This window comes from Mytilus edulis, chromosome 12 (assembly GCF_963676685.1).
Source record: "Mytilus edulis chromosome 12, xbMytEdul2.2, whole genome shotgun sequence".
Classification (NCBI taxonomy): Eukaryota; Metazoa; Mollusca; class Bivalvia; order Mytilida; family Mytilidae; genus Mytilus; species Mytilus edulis.
In genome coordinates this window covers 8,790,534-8,814,566 of record NC_092355.1, presented here as the reverse complement: position 1 = coordinate 8,814,566, position 24,033 = coordinate 8,790,534, and the positions used below count along the sequence as shown (strand labels likewise).

General features: G+C 32.4%; 1 protein-coding gene across 1 annotated transcript in view; it reads right to left on the bottom strand.

Moving 5' to 3' along the window:
• Positions 1–19,102, bottom strand: part of LOC139499656 (S-adenosylmethionine-dependent nucleotide dehydratase RSAD2-like) — a 28,632-nt gene extending 9,530 nt beyond the window's left edge. Inside the window, exons 1-6 of the mRNA XM_071288410.1 lie at positions 18,993–19,102; positions 17,727–17,823; positions 10,583–10,894; positions 7,144–7,305; positions 4,876–5,012; positions 1,066–1,158 (exon numbers count right to left, since the gene is read on the bottom strand). Of these exons, the coding sequence (XP_071144511.1) occupies positions 1,066–1,158; positions 4,876–5,012; positions 7,144–7,305; positions 10,583–10,894; positions 17,727–17,823; positions 18,993–19,016 (825 nt within the window). The 5' untranslated portion in view covers positions 19,017–19,102. The remainder of the gene's footprint in view (positions 1–1,065; positions 1,159–4,875; positions 5,013–7,143; positions 7,306–10,582; positions 10,895–17,726; positions 17,824–18,992) is intronic.
• Positions 19,103–24,033: the final 4,931 nt, after the last annotated feature.

The following is a 24,033-nucleotide window of genomic DNA, read 5'->3' as shown; positions in this document are numbered from 1 at the left end:
ATTTCAATTGGAATCGCTATCATGAAACGAAATAAGTCCTGTAATGTATACTTAAGGTGGCTCGGGACTATTCGACTGCGCATAATTTCACGCATGAATTACAAAAGTATTTGTCGTAAATTCGATATAATTTTTTTAAATATTTTGATTGATTAGAAATGTAAAATCATTGTAGTTATGTGACTAATATTATCCATATTTGTTAAAGGGTCAAAATAAAATTTCACCCATTTTCACCATTTTCCCGCCAAAATTTGGTTTTAAGGAAAAATAATTTTTTTTTCCTTATCGGTGACCTATGTTTTTTATTTGCTCATTCTATGAAGCTATAGTTCCGCTTTTTATATTACAGTTTTGGACCAAGTGTCAAAGAACGTTTTTTTTTATATTCCGATAAAAATATGTCAACACCTCTATTTTCCCTATCATGTCATTGAAAAATGGTCCCTTTTACATACCTGTTTAAAAGTAAAATTTTGATATTGAATGGTCCGTGACCCCCTATTTTTTTCGATCAATTTGATACACTTTCTGTAAAGAATAAAATAACAAAAAATACGGCACTTCTGATAGAAACTTCGAATAGGCCCGAGCCACCTTAAGCAAAAACTAAATTTAATTTAATTTATATTTATAGTAAAGAATCTGTTTTCAAGTTTATTAACGTAAATAGTTATCAAAGGTATACCAGGATTATAATTTAATACGCCAGATTTCGTCTACATAAGACTCATCAGTGACGCTCAGATCAAAAAAATTGTAAATGCCAAACAAGTACAAAGTTGAAGAGCATTGAGGACCCAAAATTCCAAAAAGTTGTGCCGAATACGGCTAAGGTAATCTATTCCAGGGATTAGAAAATTCTAAGTTTTTCGAAAAATACAAAGTTTTGTAACAGGAAATTTATAAAAAATGACCATACAATTGATTTTCATGTCAACACCAAAGTGCTTACTACTGGGCTGGTGATACCCTCGGGGGATAAACGTCCACCAGCAGTGGCATCGACCCAGTGGTGTATATGGTTATCAAAGGTAAAACATGACAAATTATTCAAATATTTACCTTCCAGCGACAAGGATTCAACTCTTGTATCGGTTCAGTCATATCTTCCTCTTGGTTGTAGGTGTTTACAACTGTGTTAATCTTAAAAGCAATCTGTTAAAATATATTTACATTTTATTATTTAGAAGTTATTAACAGGAAAGCATGGATTCTTGTTTAGAAGAAGCTGTAAAATTTTTTTCTATATATGCTTCAAGGATTGAGTGTTTTTTTCGTTTGTTTTCTTTTTGACGGATTTTTTTTTATTATTATTATGAAGGAAGAGAGGGAGGAGTCATTTAGTTCATGCTGTATCTAATTCTGTGGCCTTCTCTGTTACGTTTGTTGTGTCTTCAAGATACATTGTATATAGTCTATATCAATTTAAGTATAAAATAAAGAGATAGGTTTATTCAATTGAATAGTTTCTAAACAAAAAAATACTTAAATATTAAGTTGTATCTTTTATGTTGTAGTTTTCCAGAGGAAATAGATAAACAATTTTCAGCGCATAGATCATATTTGTTCCCTTTCACTTTATGTTACACAACACTCCATATGCCATATTAAGTTTAGTATTGCGCAGCAAGTATAAGGAACGGATTTGAACTCTGTGCCGGAGATTAATAAATTACGTGCGTGGTATATCTAGATATTTACTTTTAATTGTCAAATCAACATTTTGTACTGAAATAAAAATGAAAACAAATAATTAGAATAAAAAGTATGGGTTAAAAAGGCAATGGATGTTCAAAATAGATTTAAAGATGATTAACAGTTTAGGTCTGGATTTCTTTTCATGAGGGGGGGGGGGGGGGCAAGACCTTTTTCGGGATGTCGGGATCGGGTGTTCTTAAGCTCGGGATTTCGGGATTGACCCTTTCGGGATCCGGGATTTCTTTTTTCGAATTTCGGGATGACGGAATTTAATTTTTTTTCAAAATTCGGGACCTCGGGATTTCATGTTTTTAAGCCTTGGATTTCGGGATCAGGACCCCTCCGATCCCAACCCTCCCCCAACCCTCTTTCATCACAAAATGTGTACCCACTCAAGCTCATAAAATGCCTTATATAATAAATCTTCTTTTATTTTTTAATTATGTATCATACTTTTACTTTTAAAGCTTTAAGAAAACGTTTATTTGGAAATACACAGGATAAAATACGATGTTTCATTAAAAAAAAAGACATCAACAATATCTTCTCTCTCAAACTCTTATTCTTAAATGTACATAAATATGGCGCATTTTTTTCATGTCTAATTCAATAACTGAACAGTTTGGTCATTCAGTATCAAGTCATGGCAAACACCACCCTTAAAATTGATAGAGACAATTGATTGACTATGCTTCTGAATAATTGTTAGAAGGTAAAAAAGATTGTGAATACACTATACAGGACAGAAGAACCAAGGACATTTGTATCAAATACCGACAATTTATCAGGCAGGCATTCCAAGTTAAGAAATACGTATCTTTTCCGTCTTATTGGGCTATTTCAACTGTAAGATTATTATTCAGTTGTAAATTAAATGCGAATACATATGTTCAAACTCTTTTAGGTCATTTTTATTACCACTAAACAAAAGAACTATGTGAATTGGCCATGCTTTGATACTATATCTGCTCTTGAATTTTTATTAGATAACATTTTTGTTCGCTTTGGAGATTCCGTATGTCGTCAAGTTATCGGAATTTCAATGGGGACTAACTGTGCACACTTATTGCGGACCTGGTTTTGCATTTCTATGAGTTACAATGTATGCCTAAAATCAGCAAAGACCCATCGAAACAACATCTGATACAAACATTTAATAATACTTTAAGATATTTGGATGATATATTGGCTCTCAATAATGACGACTTCAGTAAGTATACTAAAGAAATTTATCCGGTTGAACTTACTTAAAATGAAGCTAATACTAACAATGATCACTGCCCTTTCCTCGATCTTGATATCTATATCATTAACGGGAAGCTTAATACAAAAATTTATGATAAAAGAGATGATTTTTCATTTCCTATCGTTAATTATCCATTTTTAGATAGTGTCGTTCCCTTGTCACCAATTACTGTGTTTATATATCTCAACTTGTACGATTTGGTTGTGTACGTAACAACGTTTTAGATTTTAGCGAGAGAAATGTATGTATTACTGAAAAATTATTACACCAGGGTTTTCGATATCAAAAACTAGTCAAAACATTTACTAGCATTTATTATCGGTAGAAGGACATCATTCTTAAATATAGCTCAACATGCAGACTTCTTATACGTTCAGGTATTTCACATCCAATCTTTTGAGGTAATATTCTTTACAAAGCACAAAAAAATGTCAGTATTCACCTCAGAAGCTAACAAACCTTTAAACAGACTTAAGAAGGAATAAAGTTACGATACTGTTGTCAGGTCATTAAAGATTGCATATTTTGGCTTTAATATTGATTCACTTATAGGGTCTTTGCATCGGAGTTAAACACATGTATTTAAAACCCAGTTGTCAGCATGACATGGATTATGTTCTTCTCATACAAATGTATATTTGATGATGGTATATACTAAACCCCTAACGGGAGGGATTGTGCCTGCTATTCATATGATGAAGACATAATCTTTCAATCAGTTTAATTGAGGTCTGGAGCTGGCATGTCAGTTAACTGCTAGTAGTCTGTTGTTATTTATGTATCATTGTCATTTTGTTTATTTTCTTTTATTACCTCTTCTGACATCGGACTCGGACTTCTTTTGAGCTGAATTTTACTGTGCGTATTGTTATGCATTTACTTTTCTACATTGGCTAGAGGTACAGGGAGAGGGTTGAGATCTCAAAAAACATGTTTAACCCCGCGGCATTTTTGCGCCTGTCCCAAGTCAGGAGCCTCTGGCTATTGTTAGTCTTGTGTGATTATTAATTTTAGTTTGTTGTGTATAATTCGGAGTTTGGTATGACGTCCGTTATCACTGAACTAGTATGTATATTTTTTTAGGCGCCAGCTGAAGGACGCCTCCGGGTGCGGGAATTTCTCGCTGCATTGAAAACCTATTGGTGACCTTCTGCTGTTGTATGTTCTATGGTAGGTTTGTTGTCTCTTTGACACATTCCCCTTTTCCATTCTCAATTTTATTGTCAGGACGAGGACGTGTTATTGTAATATAATTATTTATTCTACTTTGTGCGAGACCAACAAGCTGATTCAGATTTTTAACTTGCTAGTTCACAAGGTAAAAAGTCTGCAGGAAGACATGTCACCATATTTCAAAGCATTATTCTGACTCTGAGCCGACCAGTCTTTCCTCATACTCATTAAGGCGGCATGCTAAACGGAGAAACAGCAAATGACAATTTTAAAGTCTTTGGTTAGACTCAGCCCCGTTTCTTGGCAATAAGAAAAACTTTCCCGATGTTGACAACTTAGAAATAGAAGGATTGAATTAAAAAAATGACAAAATTTGAAACATTCAATTATCTGATACTATCTCCCACTTACTAAAATTGGATTACTACTGACCTAATAATACCGGCTGGATCTAATAGTTCACCTACAGCAGTGTTTTAATAAAAAGAGGGGGAAAATCACATTTTAGTTGAACATGTCCTAATAAACTCATCATAGATACCAGGATTACAATTTTATATTAACGCCAGACGCGCGTTTTGTCTACAAAAGACTCATCAGTGACGCTCGAATCAAAAAATGTTTTAAATGCCAAATACGAAGTTGAAGAGCATTGAGGACCAAAAATTCCTAAAAGTTTTACCAAATACAGATAAGGTAATCTATTTCTGAGGTAGAAAATCCTTAGCGCATATCTGGATTTAATGTCAAATTACCTTATACTGATAACACCATTCTCTAACTTGTCTCAGTGACTGCAGATGGTTCTTGTTTCCTTGTTGTCGACCAATTTTTTCATTAACATCAGGATTAAAGCTGTCACAAGATATCGCTAAAATATCAAGATATTTACCTGCAAATATGTTACGATATAATTTATTTCTGTAAAAGACACAAATATCATCTCGCTTTAACAACCAAATACGGTTATGGCAAGTTTCTTTTTTCGGGAAAGCACATGATACTGTTGTGGAGTTTCTTCAGCCGTCAAACCTATTTTGCCTTAGTTGAAACATATTAAAAGCTTATCTAAAACCCTGTTATTTATATCCGCTCAAAGAAAACTTAGATATACATAAGTCCAAAATATACCGAATATAATTTGACATGTGCTTAAACAATTAATTAAATGGTGTTTTGTTGGTGTCCAGTAGCAAATATTTCATGCATGTAACTCATTATGTTTAGGACGAGAACAGTGTATAGAATCTGTGTTACAAATTTCCATGAAAAAAAAGAGTCAAAATCGGAAATTTTTATCGGAATTTATAAGAGTGTGTATCACATTTAAATTATTTTACAATAATTTATCCAAGTGGTAAACATTATTGATGAAGACAGATTTAATACACTGTTGTAAATTTTAAATGTTGGGTTGGTTTTTTTTTTTGCATCCATAACGAAAATGAATAATCTTTATCTGAAAGACAAAACATAGCTTTACATCCCACAGTTTTGAGTTGAGTACGCCAAAATGTTAAGAGCATAAAATTACACGTGGGATGACTATGCATATCACCAAAGATTGAAAACCTTGTGAAATTATATAAATGTTGTGAATTAAATTCAGGGGAAATTCATCTTGATTCGTAATATTGTTTCAGTTATCTAAACAAAGGGTGCAGATGTTTTACTATTTCCTTCCCTCAGCTATCCAAAAACCGGATTTAGATTCGAAACTAGTTTCCTTCCTTAACTTTTATAATATTTTCAAACAAAACCATTGATTTTGGTCGATTTTCTGTTTGTGTTCGCTTAATTAATTTGTTTATTATTCACAACTTCTAACACATGCATCGACAGACTAAATCCTATATTTGAATTAATTTACTAGAATAACATGAATGTTTTGTATTTATTTTTACTCTTTCAATGTAAAATTCCTTCAAATAGAAATGTTTATGCTATTCTTTGATTGTTTAGAGATTAAAGTTCCAAGTATTCCATACGGCACAAAATCAGCTCAGTGAGTGATACCAATGATACATTATTTAAAATTAATCATGTAAGGACTGGGTAGGGTTTAAAGAATAGAGTAAAACGGATTTAAAATGCAGAATAGAGGGCAACAGAATGGAATGGAAAAAATAAATAGAGAATAATAAGACACAAATATGTACAGAATAGAGAATATTGGGATAAATTGATAAAGAATAGAGAACTATCATTTTCTAGGTTCAATGGACCGTGAAAGAGGGGGGAAATCTTTAATTTCGCATTAAAATTAGATCATATCACAAGGAACATATGTGCTAAGTTTCAAGTTGATTGGACTTCAACTGCATCAAAAACTTCTTCGACCAAAAACTTCAACCTCGACCAAAAACTTAACATGAAGCGGGACGGACGAACGGACGCACATACCAGAAACCATAACGCCCATAAATGGGGCATAAACATTTTTAAAAGTTATAAAGAAATGAAAGGACCCCACATTCATTCTCTCGTGTATATAATAAAGGATAAAGAAATGAAAGGACCCCACATTCATTCTCTCGTGTATATTATAAAGGATAAAGAAATGAAAGGACCCCACATTCATTCTCTCGTGTATATAATAAAGGATAAAGAAATGAAAGGACCCCACATTCATTCTCTCGTGTATATAATAAAGGATAAAGAAATGAAAGGACCCCACATTCATTCTTTCGTGTATATAATAAAGGATAAAGAAATGAAAGGACCCCACATTCATTCTCTCGTGTATATAATACAGGATAAAGAAATTAAAGGACCCCACATTCATTCTTTCGTGTATATAATAAAGGATAAAGAAATGAAAGGACCCCACATTCATTCTCTCGTGTATATAATACAGGATAAAGAAATGAAAGGACCCCACATTCTCAAGCGGCAATCCTCGGGTGATTCCGGCAATCCTCGGGTGATTCCGATACTCTCCTTCTGAGGTACGGAATCGGCCGAGTTGTGACGAATGCCAACATTCAGTCATTCGTGTATATAATAATGTTATTCGTACTCACCATACTTTTCAAACCATTTCTCTGTTACCAAACTTCCATTGCTTACAATAGTAACACTCGGCAGTGCCAAATCTATCTTACAAAATCTACATAGTTCACCAACAAAGTCACCACGTTTCACTATAAAGGGTTCTCCACCAGAGAAGTTAATTTTCTCCATACCTGTGAGAAGTAAAAATAAGTATTTACAAACTTAATACAATCTTGGAAAGGACAAGGTACGATAAGGCCCGTTTTTGCCCCCCACCCCCCCCCCCCCCCCTTATTTTCTCATTTTCTATATTTTTGTTTTGAAAAGCTACTAATCAAGTTAAAATATTCCCTTAGGTTTGAAGTTTGCTTGGATGAACTTCAAAACCATTAATTTCAGAAAATGGGTGAGGTTAGGGGTGTAAAAGAAGCGAAAAAAAAAAAATTTTTGGCCATTGTTTCTTAAAATTTGATAGTGTGCGCCTACGTGACCCGGCAATTTAGACAGCAAAAACAGTTCTCATGACATTGCAATTAAAAAAATCCTGGGTCACGTTGGCGCATTCATTAAAAAATAAACAAGAATGTGTCCCCAGTACACGGATGCCCCAGTCGCTCTATCATTTTCTATGTTCAGTGGACCATGAAATTAGGGTTCTAATCAGAATTTTAATTTGACATTAAGATTAGAAAGATAATATCATAAGGAACATGTATACTAAGTTTCAGGTTGATTGGACTTCAACTTCATCCAAAACTACCTCGACCAAAAACTTTAACCTGAAGCGGGACAGACGAACGGACGGACGGACGGACGAACGGAACGACGAACGGACCAACAGACGCAAAGACACGAAAACATAATACCCCTCTACTATCGTAGGTGGGGCATAAAAATTGTTGTGAAATCACCTCTAAAATGAATAATAATTAGAATATTTGAATAACAGCAGAAAGTTAATCCCCCTCACCTCACCCAGTTGCGAAAATCAGGGCTTTGAAGTTCATCCAAACAAACTTCAAACACCAGGGAATGTTTTAACATAATAAGTAGCTTTCCAAAACATAATTTGAAAAATGAGAAAATAGGGGGACCATTAACAGGCCTTATCGTATCCTGTCCTTTAGTTAGCTACCAGAATGACAAATGTCGTTTTGTGACAGCCTCCCCCTTCTTCCCCTTCTTTGAGCCCTAAAACAGAAGAAAAAAAGCAATATTGTCAAAATATGGTCTTTAACTCCCAATTCTCAGGAACACCCTCTTTACACGAAATCTTGCATGATCCACTGCTTGATCTCTAATGCCTTCTGGTAAGTTAGTATAAATCACATTATTTTCCGTTTTAATATAATAATTTTATTTGCAAAAATACACCCATATGGGTCAAGCAAACACAAATACAACATTTAATACAGACAGTGAAGAATTACAAATATAAACATAAAAAAAACATAGTAATAAATGGTAATTAATGTAGCCTTTGATGAACATGGACCTCATTTTCGCAATTCTAATGATTGCTTTATAAAGTCACCAATTTCTGTCAAAAGCTCAGATTTAGGATTTAAAAGTTGTTTTAGCTTTAAAAGTGGTTGATAATTTGTAAAATCAGGATTTAAATTATTAATCTTTAAAAATAAGCAATCTCTTAAAGTTGAGTTTAGTTTGCAGTATAGTAAAAAATGGTATTCATCATCAATTTGATTACAAAGTTTACATAACCTTTGATCTCTGGGTACATTTTTATATCTTCCCATTTCAACTTCTAGGTTATGGTCACTAACCCTTAATTTAGAAATTAATTGTCTGGTTTTAAAATTTGATTCTTTTAATAAATAATTTTCAATTTTTATCTCAGTTTTTATTTGACCATATAGAAATAATTTCGAACTGTCTGTTATAGAAGAAAGTTTATTCAAGACTTTTTTTGTATAAAATTCATGTGATACCTGTTTAAACTTCATCTTTAAGGAATATTTAATTTTATTGTATGGTTTATCACAAGTTTCAAAATCTTTAGCATTTAATCCAGTCTCTTTAAAAATATTTAGAGCAAATGTATACCAACTATGAAAACCATCATTATGCAGGGACTTATTTAATTCATAGGCTTCTTTTAACAGAGGATTAATATCATTGGTATGAAATCTACAGAAATATAGCATAACTTGTGGTTTAATAAATGAAGCCATAGAAAATCTGCCCAGTTCTGTTTTGGCTGAAATATTACATGCAGTTTTTCTAAGTCCTAGGACAGATTTACAGTATTTATTATGAATCATTTCATAGCAAAATTTATCTTCTAACGACAAAGTATCACAAACAGAACCATGTTGTTCTGAACGTTTCAAAGATTTAAACATGGATAAATAATCTTCCATAAACCATACCTCACTATTATATAATAAAACAGGTCTTATTAAGACATCAAAAAGTTTGCATGATAAATTAACAGGGATGGATTGAAAGTTAGAAAATCTACTTTTTAAAGCAAATAGGACCTTCAATCCCTTTTTTGATAACTCTTGGATAGCATTTTTAAAATTACCCTTATAGTTAATAATGTTTCCTAAAAAATTGTATTCTTTAGTCTCATTTAATTGGATGTTTTTATAGCATACCACAGGGGTGGGAGAAAATTTATTCTGAAACGTCATAAATTCAGTTTTTTTAGTATTAACTGTTAATTGCCAGTCATAGCAGTACTTCTCTAGTTTATTTATTGCATTCTGCAGTCCTATATGTGAACTTGACATTATTACCAAATCGTCTGCAAAACTCAATCTGGACAATTCAGATTTTTGAAGGACTAAAGGTTTACAAGTATTGTCAAAAATCTGATGTATATCATTAATAAAACAATTAAAAATAGTAGGGCTTAAACTATCCCCTTGCATAACACCTCTTTCCAATATGAAGGATTTAGAAATTTTATTATCAATTTTAATAGAAGATTCTGTTAAGTTATACATATCACTAATTACCTCATAAAATTTTTTCCCTAGCCCATTTTTTATGAGTTTGTATCGTAACCCATTATGCCACAAAGTGTCAAATGCTCTGCGTAAATCAACAAAGCAGGCAAATATCTTTTCTTTCTTTTTATTAACATATTTTGAAATTAAAGATTTTAATATAAACAAACTATCTGTGGTTCTATGCTATTTGTCTCGCCGCAGATGCAAAAAAATGGGCGGCCGGGAATAAATCTTAATTTCGTCGAGTTTTAATTGATTATCAACATAATTCTTTACAAAAAAGGTATTTTAAGTCTTTTAAGTTTCTGACCCTTTACCAAAAAAACAAAGAATACCCCCTTTTTCCCCATTTCTTCTGGATCCATCAATTTAGTTCGTTAGCTAATGAATCCGTTTCTTCGCCGATCAAGATAAGGGTATTAAATCAAAGGTGATTAGGCAGTGAAAGCAAGTAAACATTTGTTACCTTAAAGTTATTGCATTTTCTTACCCTTTTCCTTGAGTAATTCGAGTCCTCTTTTAGCTTGTTCCAGTGGGAGGACAAACGACGTCTTGGCTGTGTGGAAACAAAATCCACAATTATAGTTACACTGTCGTGTGAAGTGATAATTCACACTTAAAGGTTTTACATTTAATTCACTTTGCGGCATCCTTTCCCCTCCTGATTTTGTCTCTCCATCTTGTTCCTCCTTGTGTTGGTCCGATTCTCCGACAGAAATATTGACTGTAGATATTTTTCTTTTTTGTGCATATTTCCTTGTCCCTATTCTCTGCACCACGAAAGTTGCTAATAATATGAAAACTACAACAAATACGCAAGAAGCAGTAATAACTGCAAGAAATAATTCCATTTTTGTCTAAACACCTGCTATTATACGTCTTGTGAAACAATATGAATTGATTTCATGAAAACATTGTATATTAATGTCATTAAAAAATTCTTGACCTGGAAATTCTTAACCATTTTCAAAAAATGGTGAATATTATATCGATATGATACGAGTATTTTCAAGAAAGTGTTACTAGTCACTTGTAATATTTAAGATTCAAATGATGAGTCTTTTTTAATAATAAACTGAAACATATAAAACAGATTTTGAATATTATACGAGAAATCATACGGTAACATCTGAAACTAACATATCGTGATAGCTAATAGTGTAATGTAACATTCGAGTTGAAAGTGAAAGTACAATTGCAATCAAGTTTCTGAAAAATATACTTCCGACATGTAAACATATTTAATATAGCTATGAACTTCAATCGTCTATAAAATGATATGATATCGGATCTATTTACTACAAATCAACTTTTTAAAAGTCTGTTCTTTTCAAATCGGTCAAGGTAATTTTTGATAAATGCATTTAAAAAGGACAGAAATCAAAATAGGTTATCTATAAAGAATCTATAAATATTTTGTACTGTATATTTTGTCTATAAATCGTGATCAATCTTGTTGATACTTTTGATTATATTTGTTTTGTTTTTTTTATTAACAACTTATATAATTTTTGTCATATATGTATAATACCTTGTATTATGCTAAAGCAATGTTGTTGCTAATGCAATAAAGATTCATTCAATATCATATGCGGTGACTATCCGTACACCATATTTCAATATTAAATATATGTGTTATGCAGTTAAGAAAAAGCTACGCTTGAAATGCTTATAAATGCATTTCAAATTACTTTTACAGAATGGATTAGCTATTTAATTGAAACTTTTACATGGTTTATTTCCAATCATGTATGGAAAATCAAAACTCTTTATCAAAGAAACGATTACTAAGTTGTAATTGGGATATGTCAGTTGAAATATTCTTGAAGATTTCTGATAAAGCTGTACAGTAATACTTTACAAATCATTACAAGTGTGGACACAGATCAGTGTGGATAGTACTTGTTATGTTTTATGTTGTTAACTGTTATGTAATGTGTATTTATTATTCGTTATATATGTTGCAGGGTTTAATTATTACATGCAGTGTGAATAAAATCATTAAGAACCCTAGTCAGTGCCTATTGTTCGTGGTTGAGCTTTTTGGCTATAATGGTTTGTTTATCCTTGGATGTAAAATATTGTACTACGTAATACTTCCATCGTTTGACAAGCTTTTCCCCAGAAACTTCTGTATTTTCTACATTATTTCGTATATGTCGCTACTGAGATATCGTGATACCAAATCGCTTGCACTGTATCCGACGCGCTAGACCACTCGACCACCTTGGCTTCACATAAATAACGCTTTCGGTGGTCGGATGTTACCTTTCCTCGTCAGTTTTAATCTAGCGTCGTAATATACATATATGACACACTTAGCATATTTAGATAGAATTAAATAATAAAATAAATAAATATAAATTATATATGTTAGTATCGTATCTCACTATAGAAACAGAAAGTAATTATTATATTGTATATATAGTGATCTAAGAAAACATGCCAGGGAATAAATATTTTTGTTCCTAAGGTTGCAATTATCTGAATACTGTGGATTCATTATTATTCGTGGGTTACCAATTTTCGTGTATTTCATTGGTATAGGTGAACCACGAAATTAAATTTTCATGAAAATGCAAATTAACCTTAATCCAAGAAAATTGGAACGACGAAAATAAATGAATCCACAGTAATACACAGCAACAATCGTGTAATCAGTGGGACAAGAACGTGAAAAAGGTGAACGTAGAACCTCTAATAATAACCAAAGTCGTCAAGAAATACAAAGAATGGAAGGAAGTGGTGTCACAAAATCATTATAAAAAGACAATTGAGAAGGAATGAGACGGGTTGATTTAGCTCAGATCTTTGGAATTTGATGCGACTGTCATATAAGTGAGAGGTTTACTTAGCTATAAAATCAGCTTTATTCCACAGTTTTCTACATAAGAATATGTCTGTACCAAGTCAGGAATATGACAGTTATTATCCATTCGGTTGGTGTGTTTGAGCTTTAGATTTTGCCATTTGATTAGGGACTATCCTTTTTGAATTTTCGTTGGAGTTCAGTATTTTTGTGATTTAACTTTTTATCAATTCTCAGGAAGAGAAGAACATATCCACAAGGAGAAGAATGAATTAGAAAAGCAAGTAGAGACAGAGTTAGGAAAGAAGAGATCTTTGCATGTTACCAATGCATACAAGATTTGTATAATAACTCTGTACGTAACGAAAAAGCGGGATCGATACAAACAAAAAGAGGAAGTGGAAGGGCATCTACCAGAGACAACCAACGACGACAGGCTATAGGAAACTGCGAAAGGATAGAAAATGTATCACAATCAGAAAAACCAATGAATATAAAGGAACTTAACATGGAAAAAAGTGGCAGATGTAGAGGGAAAAGTTTAGCACAAGGACCAACTGGTAGCTCGAAAAAGGACAATAAGAAGTGTACATACATTTTGAAACGACCTTATGGCACTTCACAAATATTATATCATATTCGAAAAATGAAAATTTTAAATGCCTTCTTAGTTAAAAAAATATATGGTTTCTAAGGACTTTTATGTTCATAACAAGTGGTTGCTATGGACAAAAAGCATTCCTAAGGATACAAATATTACTACCAGTATCGAAAATGTCATATGTACTACTCATAGTATTTAAAGTTAAAAAAAAAAGTGATTGCTAAGGACTTACAGGTCGTTGCTAGGGACAAAAATGTCATTTCCAGTATTAAAAACTTCATATTTATATTATTCATAGCCTTCTAAGTTCAAAAATATATGGTTGCTAAGGTGTTTTATGTCGTTGCTAGGGACTTGACCTCTGACCTTGACCTAACTTTGTAGATCTTATTATGCTGAACATTTTTGCAATTCAAAGTTTCTTTCTATCTCTAACCACTTTTGAGTTATAAGCAAACAATCATCATTTCGAACCCCAAAAACAGTTTAGGTGCCCTTGTTCCATATCAGTTGGTCCAATAATTTTAAACCCACATAACAACTGTAGATCTCGACAAGACACTCATTTTCTCCGTTACATTTTAACAGCCATCTTTTACGGTTATTGAGTAAATCCGATAACAAGCTAAGGTCAAAATCTAGGTCATGACCTTGACCTTTGACCTTGGGTCAATTTTCATGGTCACGTGAATTGATGATCATTGGTGAGGGTTTGGATGGGGTTAAATGATTAAAGAATAATGCCCTTAAAAAATGAAGATTAGAGAATAATGGGCAAAAAATATGAAGATTAGAGAAAAAAGGGGTTAATTTTTTTAAGATTAGAGAAAAAAGGGTGAAAATTAAATGTTTACAGAATAACAGACCCCCCATCCAGACCCTCATTGGTGATGATCCTAGGTGGCTACAACTTACGGTTTCTGAGTTTTAGTGGCCAACCGACATTGGTTAATTTTCAAAGGGGCATAACCCTACCAATGCGTCATTGAATCTTTTTGATCCAAATGTAACGAAGAACCAGGGTCTGTTCTTGAACAAATTCCACCCTTTGTTTTTTTCTACCTATTATGGTTATGGAGTTAGAATGATATCAAGGTTTTCGGTGTAAGGGGAGATAACCGCTATAAAGGAAATGTTACGGGGTCGTGCTCTCATCACAAGAAAGCTTTTGGTCAACCGATACTAGATACCTAATATCATTTCAACATGTCGCGTACTTTTTTAGGGAAATTTCGTTAAAGTTGGGCGGAAAGAATAATAATAATCAGGAGAAGAAGAAATACAGTAAGGTCTTTCCTTATAGAAAAAGGAAAGACCTTAATTAGACGTAAAGTTGTTTTTACTATTAATGAATGCTGAATTTACAAATTATTCAGTTGGAATTGGATAGTGTTTCAGTAAATGAAGTCTTTTGCTTTCGCCACTAAAACTGTATAATGCAGACAGAGGTAGATGTTTGTGTTTTTAAGTTTATAATAAAAAGCAGCTTATCACACCCGATTCAAAAAGCAAATTGTGTTATTAAGTTTATCATAGCAGTTAATAGTAAAAAGCAGCTTTTCACAACCGATTCAAAAAGCCAAAGTGAACAAAAAAGAACTTACAATGTTTCCGAATGTTCCATCTCATCTCAATTATTTTTATTATCATCGGAAAGAATATGATATCTTAATCTGGAGATAGAGCAACTACAATCCAAAAACATCAACTTACATTGGGTATGCACCATCCACTAGAGAGTTCATGGATTTAACCATTACTACAGATATCCACGTCCAGGCTAAATAGTTATTAGTGCCCTGAAATAGATTTTATCGTGGGCAAGGCTTGCTTTTAACCTACCGAAGTCTAGAGCTATGATGATAAAGAAAAGTAAGACCAAACACCAAGTTGAACTGGAGGCACAAGGAAAACTCATTCCATCCATCATTGACAATTCCATCGAGTGCTTAGAAAAGTGGTATGATGATTCTTTAAGTGACAAGAACAAACCAGGAGAATCGAATATCAAGAATCAGAGGGAATGGGGTACATCGACATAAAAGGTCTACTAGGAAATTAAAGGCATTGATAACCAACACAGACTCCTACTAAAGATAGCATGGTCACTTTTGAGTAAGACATTACATTGACAACAGTTGAGAAGCTTAGAAGAACCATCAACAAACATCTAAGAAAATGGTTAGTTTTACATACTAGTATAAAGGATTACACACTAGTAATAGTATATAGGATTCCACAGCAGGACCGCCAAGATTCATCTATCATTACATTTCTTAGAAAAATTCAAAGTTTTTAAAGCTCTTCATGTTATGACCTCTAAGTAAAAACAGGACGAATGCTGTCAGTCCCTAAAGCAATTTCAGAAGCAGATAGTAAGGAACAGATCCTCAATGCTCTTCAACATCGTACTTTATTTGACATTTTTAGCATTTTTTTATTCGAGCGTCACTGATGAGTCTTTTGTAGACGAAACACGCGTCTGGCTTAAATATGAAATTTCAACCCTGGTTTCTATGATGAGTTTATAATAAAGACTGGTTATTGGTACATTGAAAGCTGCTTCTTGAAAAAAGCTAACGCTCAAAAGAGTCGAAATCTAATTCTAAAAGAGATAAAATCTGGAAATCAAGAAGATGGGACAAAATAATACTGGGAATCACTGGGAACATTTGAAATGCCAGAAACTAACAGAACAAGAGATAAAAATAGCAGAAAACACCCACGGGGAGAAGTACTATGAATCAGAGGGAATGGGGTACATCGACATAAAAGGTCTACTAGGAAATTAAAGGCATTGATAACCAACACAGACTCCTACTAAAGATAGCATGGCCACTTTTGAGTAAGACATTACATTGACAACAGTTGAGAAGCTTAGAAGAACCATCAACAAACATCTAAGAAAATGGTTAGTTTTACATACTAGTATAAAGGATTACACACTAGTAATAGTATATAGGATTCCACAGCAGGACCGCCAAGATTCATCTATCATTACATTTCTTAGAAAAATTCAAAGTTTTTAAAGCTCTTCATGTTATGACCTCTAAGTAAAAACAGGACGAATGCTGTCAGTCCCTAAAGCAATTTCAGAGGCAGATAGTAAGGAACAGATCCTCAATGCTCTTCAACATCGTACTTTATTTGACATTTTTAGCATTTTTTTATTCGAGCGTCACTGATGAGTCTTTTGTAGACGAAACACGCGTCTGGCTTAAATATGAAATTTCAACCCTGGTTTCTATGATGAATTTATAAGAAAGACTGGTTATTGGTACATCAAGTTGAAAGCTGCTACTTGAAAAAAGCTAACGCTCAAAAGAGTCGAAATCTAATTCTAAGAGAGATAAAATCTGGAAATCAAGAAACCATACAAGAAAATACATTAGACTCAGGGGGCTTAAATGAATGGTCAAGATGGGACAAAATAATACTGGGAATCACTGGGAACATTTGAAATGCCAGAAACTAACAGAACAAGAGATAAAAATAGCAGAAAACACCCACGGGGAGAAGTACTATGAATGCAAGCTATGTTGTAAAGCAAAATCTAGAATCCTGACATTGAAGAAGTGCACACAAAGTAATGCATATGCCTAATACTACTTGAAGAATAAACCGAATTACTGACGTATGCAACAAAGATGAAACATCAACAAACGCCAACCAGAAAAGAAGTATGCAGTATATGACATTTTACTTACATATCCAGCCTTAAATGTAAATATACATGCAAGATCAAATAGATATGTACAGAAATATTTCGTATGAGTGCTAATGATACACTCTCAACCCAAGTAAAATAAAATAAAAAGTAAACCATTATAGGTCAAGGTGTCTTCAGCAAAATGTATTGACAAAATAAACGAAACATACAAATGCATACCCTGTACAATACTAAAAGAAGAACTTAAGCTTCAAGAAAACATCATCAAAGATCGAGGTATTGTAACCCTCACATGAGTATTGGGGAGAAAATAAAAAAAATAAAACATTTTGCAATGCAGATTCAAAACAACGATCTAACACAAAGCCAATACCTAAACCCAACATGAAACAATAAAAACTCGAAAGCCCAACTATTCATTTACTTACTGAACTAAGAGATAAAGAAATCAAGGTGGTGTATTTAAAGATGGAACAAGGCAACCAATGAGCTACAAAAAAAATCAGCAGACTCCAAATTACCAAAAAGAATATAGCATTATAATATCTGACCTATCAATGCGAATACCGAAATATGCTGGCAATAGGCAAAATATAGACTATCATACGGCTCATCGTCGACATTTGAGGTCAGATACTGCATCATACTCTACAACCAAAATAAACAGAACTTAGTGGCAAAAAAAATATTATACCAACAGAACGCCATTTTTAGTCCCCGATGGTATCACTAGCCCAGTAGTCAGCACTTCCGTGTTGACATGAATATCAATTATATGCATGGTAAATTTTATAAATTTCCAGTTTACAAAACTTTGAATTTATCCTCAGGCAAAGTTGACTTTAGATGAATTTGGTTATTTATTTTAGGTATTTTTGACATATAGCTCTTCAACGGTTTCGGTCCTTATACATCCTCGGATTTCAAATGTTTGGCTTTGAGCGTTCCTGATGAAGGTAAAACCAGAAAAGAGCTTCGGACGCATGAAATTATCAAACGTGTTGTTTTCAATATTTTACCTTAGTCGTATTAGGCACAGCTTTTTAGAATTTTGGATCCTCAATACTCTTCAACTTTATACTTGTTCGGCTTGATAACTATTTTGATCTGAGCGTCACTGATGAGTTGTATGTAGACGAAAAGCGCGTCTGGCGTATTAAATTATAATCCTGGTACCTTTGATAACTATAAGCACTACAAAGCCTAAACATGAACCGTCTGTAAAAGACAAAACAGTCGACAAAACACTATTAGTTTAGTTTAGTTTACACATATTTATTTATAGTGGATTGGAAAACAAGTTTTGCAACTTATATTAATCCCTTTTCACTTTGCGGGTGCGACTGCTCTTTTTCGAAATCTACAAGGGTGATTTTTTACGTGCAAGAGATATGGCTCTCTTTTAACACGGGTCAGCCATTTATCGACCCCTTCCGACGGACTATCATCATTTCCTCAAGACCATTGTCTCATTCAACTGTAAAACATAAACACATGTGGACCAATGATAAACAACTTTTACAAAGTTACGATATTATCGTCCGTCATTCGGGATCATTGGTTGTTCCAAACACAGCTATATCTACTCGGTGAACTAAACGAACTATATAGACAGGGGGTTTAAGAGTACCAATACGTATCCCTCGAGGATACGAAGGAGTAGCCATCATATGGGGAAACATTATCACATGATAAAACCAACAGACGGTCGGAAATAATATAGTGTATACAAATCAAGGAAAACTACTACCTTGACTATTATACATGTCAGTAAACTAGTCCCATATCTAACATACTCTTAACATTAGTATACCTACCAGCAAAAAATGTGTAAAGACCATCTGTCAAAATATTAAGACGAAAATTAACCTGTGATAAATTTATTGCAGTGTAGTTACATTCGTGTTAACCGCAGTTCATAATTATATTGTCATGTAATAGGTGTGGTAGGTTTCCTTTGTTTTTCTGTGGTTAACATGTTGTAATTTACTATTACAAATGTATATTATTTGTTAATGTATATCTGTCCTGAGTGTTTTTTTGTTTATCTGTACTGTATTCCTGGCACGTAATGTTGTTATTTTAGCGTTATTTTTAACATTGACATATAAGTGGAGGTTTTGCTAGCCAAAAATTCAGGTTCAGCCCACCATTTGTTTGAAATGACCTGCACCAATTCAAGAATATGGCAGTTCGCTATTATGTTTGTTTGCGTTTGTTTCTGTAGCAGTTCAGTGTTTCTGTTATTCCGTTGTTATCTTCTTACAGTTGATGTTTTTCCATCGGTTTTGGTGTGTGATACGGGTTTTTTTTCTTGCTTAATCGTTTTATGACTATTGAACATCGGTAAACTTCCGTTGCCTTTATTTATCAACTATATATATATATATATAACAAAAAATACCAAGAAATCCATGACAAGAATGTGTCCCAAGTACACGGATGCCCCATCCGCACTATCATTTTTTAAGTTCAGTAGACCGTGGAAATGCAATCGAATCTCTAATTTGGCATTAAAATTAGAATTATCATATCATAGGGAACATGTTACCAAGTTTGAAGTCAATTTGACTTCAAATTAATCAAAAACTACCTCGACCAAAATCTTCAACCTGAAGCTGGACAGCCGGACGAACAAACGGACGGACGCACAGACCAGAAAACACAATGCCCATAAATAGGGCATAAAAATACCATAGGAGATACAAACGAGGATCTGAATGAACAAACAAGCACAATCTATACATGTGAGACTTTACAAACGAGTGCTGAAGTATAAAAACAAGGCAACAACTTTTGTTAACTCACCATGACACTGAGACTACTGTTATAGTAGTCTCAGTATGACATAACCATTTTCTACATATGAAAATGACTTTACCTAGTCAGAAATATGACAGTTGTTTTTCATTCGTGAGATGTATTTGAACTTTTGATTTTGCCAATTTATAAAGGACTTTTCATTTTCGTTTCCCAAGTTATCTACAAATTAATACTCTAAATTCATTGATTTATTAGCAGAAACTTGGGTATTTTCAAGAAAAAAATACAGAACATATTTATTTGAACAAGAGTCCTCAAATTTTATTAACTCTTTCACTTACAAACAATTGAAAATCTGGATGATTATAAAAATATATATCCTTTTCATCTATCTGTGCAATTAATTTTACTAGATTATGTCCATAGGAATTATCCATAAAATGCTTCATGTAAATTTGTGTTCTTATATGTAACTAAGTTTTCAATAAATGTTAATTGAATAAATAATTAACCATTATCTCATTGCTTTCCAAATTCATTAATTACATGATGCAAACATTGGTTATGTTTGTGGTAAAATATTACCTTCACCATGTGGAAACTGGTACATGCTACATCTCCTAGGTCACAGGCATTCACTGTATCTTTGGATCCAGAGGAAATATTTTTACTTTTGACTTAGTACTAACAATTCTGTATTAGCACACTATGTTACAACCATATCTGACATATACCTTTGTGAACTGTTTTTCATGATTTAATGATAGACTCAACCGATTAACTCTTTTAGCAATTGTTTAAACCTCTTACATCTTCACCAAGAAACAGAACGCCAAAGTATTGTGTGTATATAAGAAAACAGAAAGCCTAAGTCTTGCGTTAACCCCAGAAAACAGCAAGCACAAGTCTTTTTTTACACCAGAAAACAGCAGTCGCAAATCAAGGTTACACCAGAATACAGCAAGTCAAAGTTTGTTTACCTCAGAAAACAGCAGACCAAAGTCTTGTGTTAACACAAGAAAACAACAAGGCTAAGTCCGTGTTTACACTAGATAATAGCAAACCCCAGTCTGTGCTTACACCATAAAACAGCAGTCCTACGTTTTGTGTTTACACCAGAAAACAGCAGGCCCAATTCTTGTGTTTACACCACAAAATATAAGCTCGAGTCTTGTGTTTACACCAGAAAACAGGAAGCCAAAGTCTTGTATTTGCAACTTTGTTACATGTTAAACAATGGTCTATAGGGCTTTAGAGATTTGAACAAAATATTCTATAAAAAAAATCAACAATTTAATGGTGCTAACAATATATATATATAAAACATGATACTCTACAAAATGTGTATGATATAAAAATCACTTAACAATTTAGATTAAGACCATAAAAAATAAACAATATCATTTACAATACAACTTCTTGATAAATTTAGGAAATGTGCCAAATCCCTCTGACAGGCAAATTTGCCATTAGATGGTTTGCTTAGTATAAAAAGATAATGTATGATTACCAATGAGACAACTCTCTTTAAGGGGGCTTGCGGGTCTAAATCATTTTTTTTATTTAATATAAGATTTGGCTATTTTTTTCTATAAATGAACTTTACTTATACCTAATAGAAAAAATAAAATAAAAAAAAGAGGGGTCACCGATCATTTACACTCACAATCTGCCTTTGAGAGAAGCATACATTTTTGTAAAGGTACTTTTTTCTGTTGAACTAATAGGAGAAAAAGAGGTAATATAAAATAAAAATAGAACTTAATTACAGCAATCGCTTAAAATTTTACAATTATTTAGTTTATGTATAGCTTATTTGAAAACAATAATAAAAAATATAGGTCACCGATGAGTAAAAAAAGATATTTCAATTGTAATGCCAAAAAATAGCATTTTTCCACCCAAGGGAGATAATTTGGAGCTTTTTCAATGACATAAACATTTCAAAAGTCATCTGGGGCCAAACCGAATCGATTTTTTTGGTTAATTTTTGAATCATATCATAAAGTAACAACTAATAGTGTAATAAATAAAATTTGTTATCAAAACAAATGTTTGATTTTTTGCTGAAATTTTTGTACCCGCGAGCCTCCTTAAGAAACCAAATGACACAGATATCAGCAACTATAGGTCATCTGTCTTCAAGGTATTTTTTGGTCATATAGCTATTTTCAATCCTTATGCATTCTCGACTTTCAAGTATTTGGCTTTGAGGGTTCCTGATGAAGGTAAATCCAGGTAAGAGCTTCAGACTAATGTGATGTTTTCATTTTTTAATTACATATACATATTATATGAAGTATAAAAAAATATAATTTTGCTCTTTATTCTGCATTTTTTCCATTATTCTCTTTTCTGATTTAAACTCCATTCAATAGTTTCTGATAAAGAAAATATTAAACAGCTGTTTTGTTTAATGTTACAATTTATATAAAGATGTGTTATGAAATGAAATATTATGTCACAAAATAATTAAAAATTATGTTTTAATAAAACATGTCTCTACTTCTCACATACTATTAAAAAAAAATGAAAGCACTGGTTTAAAACCATATATGAAAAATAAATATTTATAAATGATATGTATGAACGAATCACATAAATTATAAATCAATCATGTCAATGAAATTATATTACAATAAAGTAGTCTGAAGTATATATTTAAATATATAGATATAATTGATAAGTTTATATATACATGTATATATGAAAAAAATACAAAAATAACAAATATTATGTCACATAAAATTCATTAAATCACAATCAAAGACATATAACTTAAAAATAAACTATAAATAACTGTTATTGCTTAGATACATACACCAAATATAAAAGGGAAAAAAAGAACCGTAAAATGAGAAGTTAAGGTGCACATTTATTATAGCAGATCTTTAAACATGTAAAATCTACTGTGAGTTAATCATTATTAGTGGAATACCAATGTTTGTGTATTCCTTGAGTACATTTTCAACCATGAATATAAAGGTTTAAAGAATTATAAAACTTCTAAAGGCCTAAATGCTTACTCAAGCAAATTAAACTATGAACTTTAATATCAACTAAATTGCAAGTAGTCCTCAAAACATGAAAATCAGTACCCACAAAAATAAAGTTTGCAAAGATTTGTGGAAAAATGTCATTACTAAAATAATGAATGTGAGTTTTATTATTGCGATCCTTATACATCATAATTTCCTAATCATTGAAAAATATAATTTCTGAATTTACAGTACTGAACATGCTGAAGACTATATTTCAGAAAAATTTGTTATGTGTGGGTTAGATTGGGATGCTTAATAAATACACCCAATGAGTTTGATAATGGAAAAAAACTGAGTTAGAATAGCATAATTTCTAACCATTCCTGTTGCATTTTTTTCTAAAGTAGGTCTGAGCAATTTGAATGTCATTTAAGCACAAACAAAAAAATCACAACTCTTTTACACTTTCATACATGTACATACACTAGGTCATGGATTCACAGGACAACCAATTCAAACGTAGCAATTCTGTGGGTTCATTGATATTTGTTGGGTACTAATTTTTCATTGATATACTGTGGATTTATTATTATTCGTTGAATATCAATATTCATGAGTTTCGTGTGTACAGGTGAACAACGAATTAAAATGTTCAAAGAAACACAAATTTCTGTAAAGTTGTATCCAGACTTTGGCAGAAGCACAAAATCAAATATCCTCGAAAATGCAAGATTTCTGCAATCCACCAAAAAATTAATACCAACAAATATAGAAGAATCCACAGGGAAATAATGAATTTTAATGATGCAATAATCCTTTTATTCTGATTCCTCTTTTTTTTTAATTTTCGTGGTGTTTCTAGGTTTGGAAACCCCTTTTCAAAATGGATGTATTCACACATTGTACTGACTCTGATAAATGACTACATGCTTGTGGTAAAAACTTATTGTCAAACCACCTAAGCAAATATCCATAAAAAAAAAACGTTTTTTTCTCTAGATAGAAGAAAATCAGTCCGCACAAAATTAAATGAATCCCTAGTATTGTATATTCAAACACATTTTCGCAGTCATAAAATAAATGAGATGTAAGATATATAAGCAACTGTTTGTCT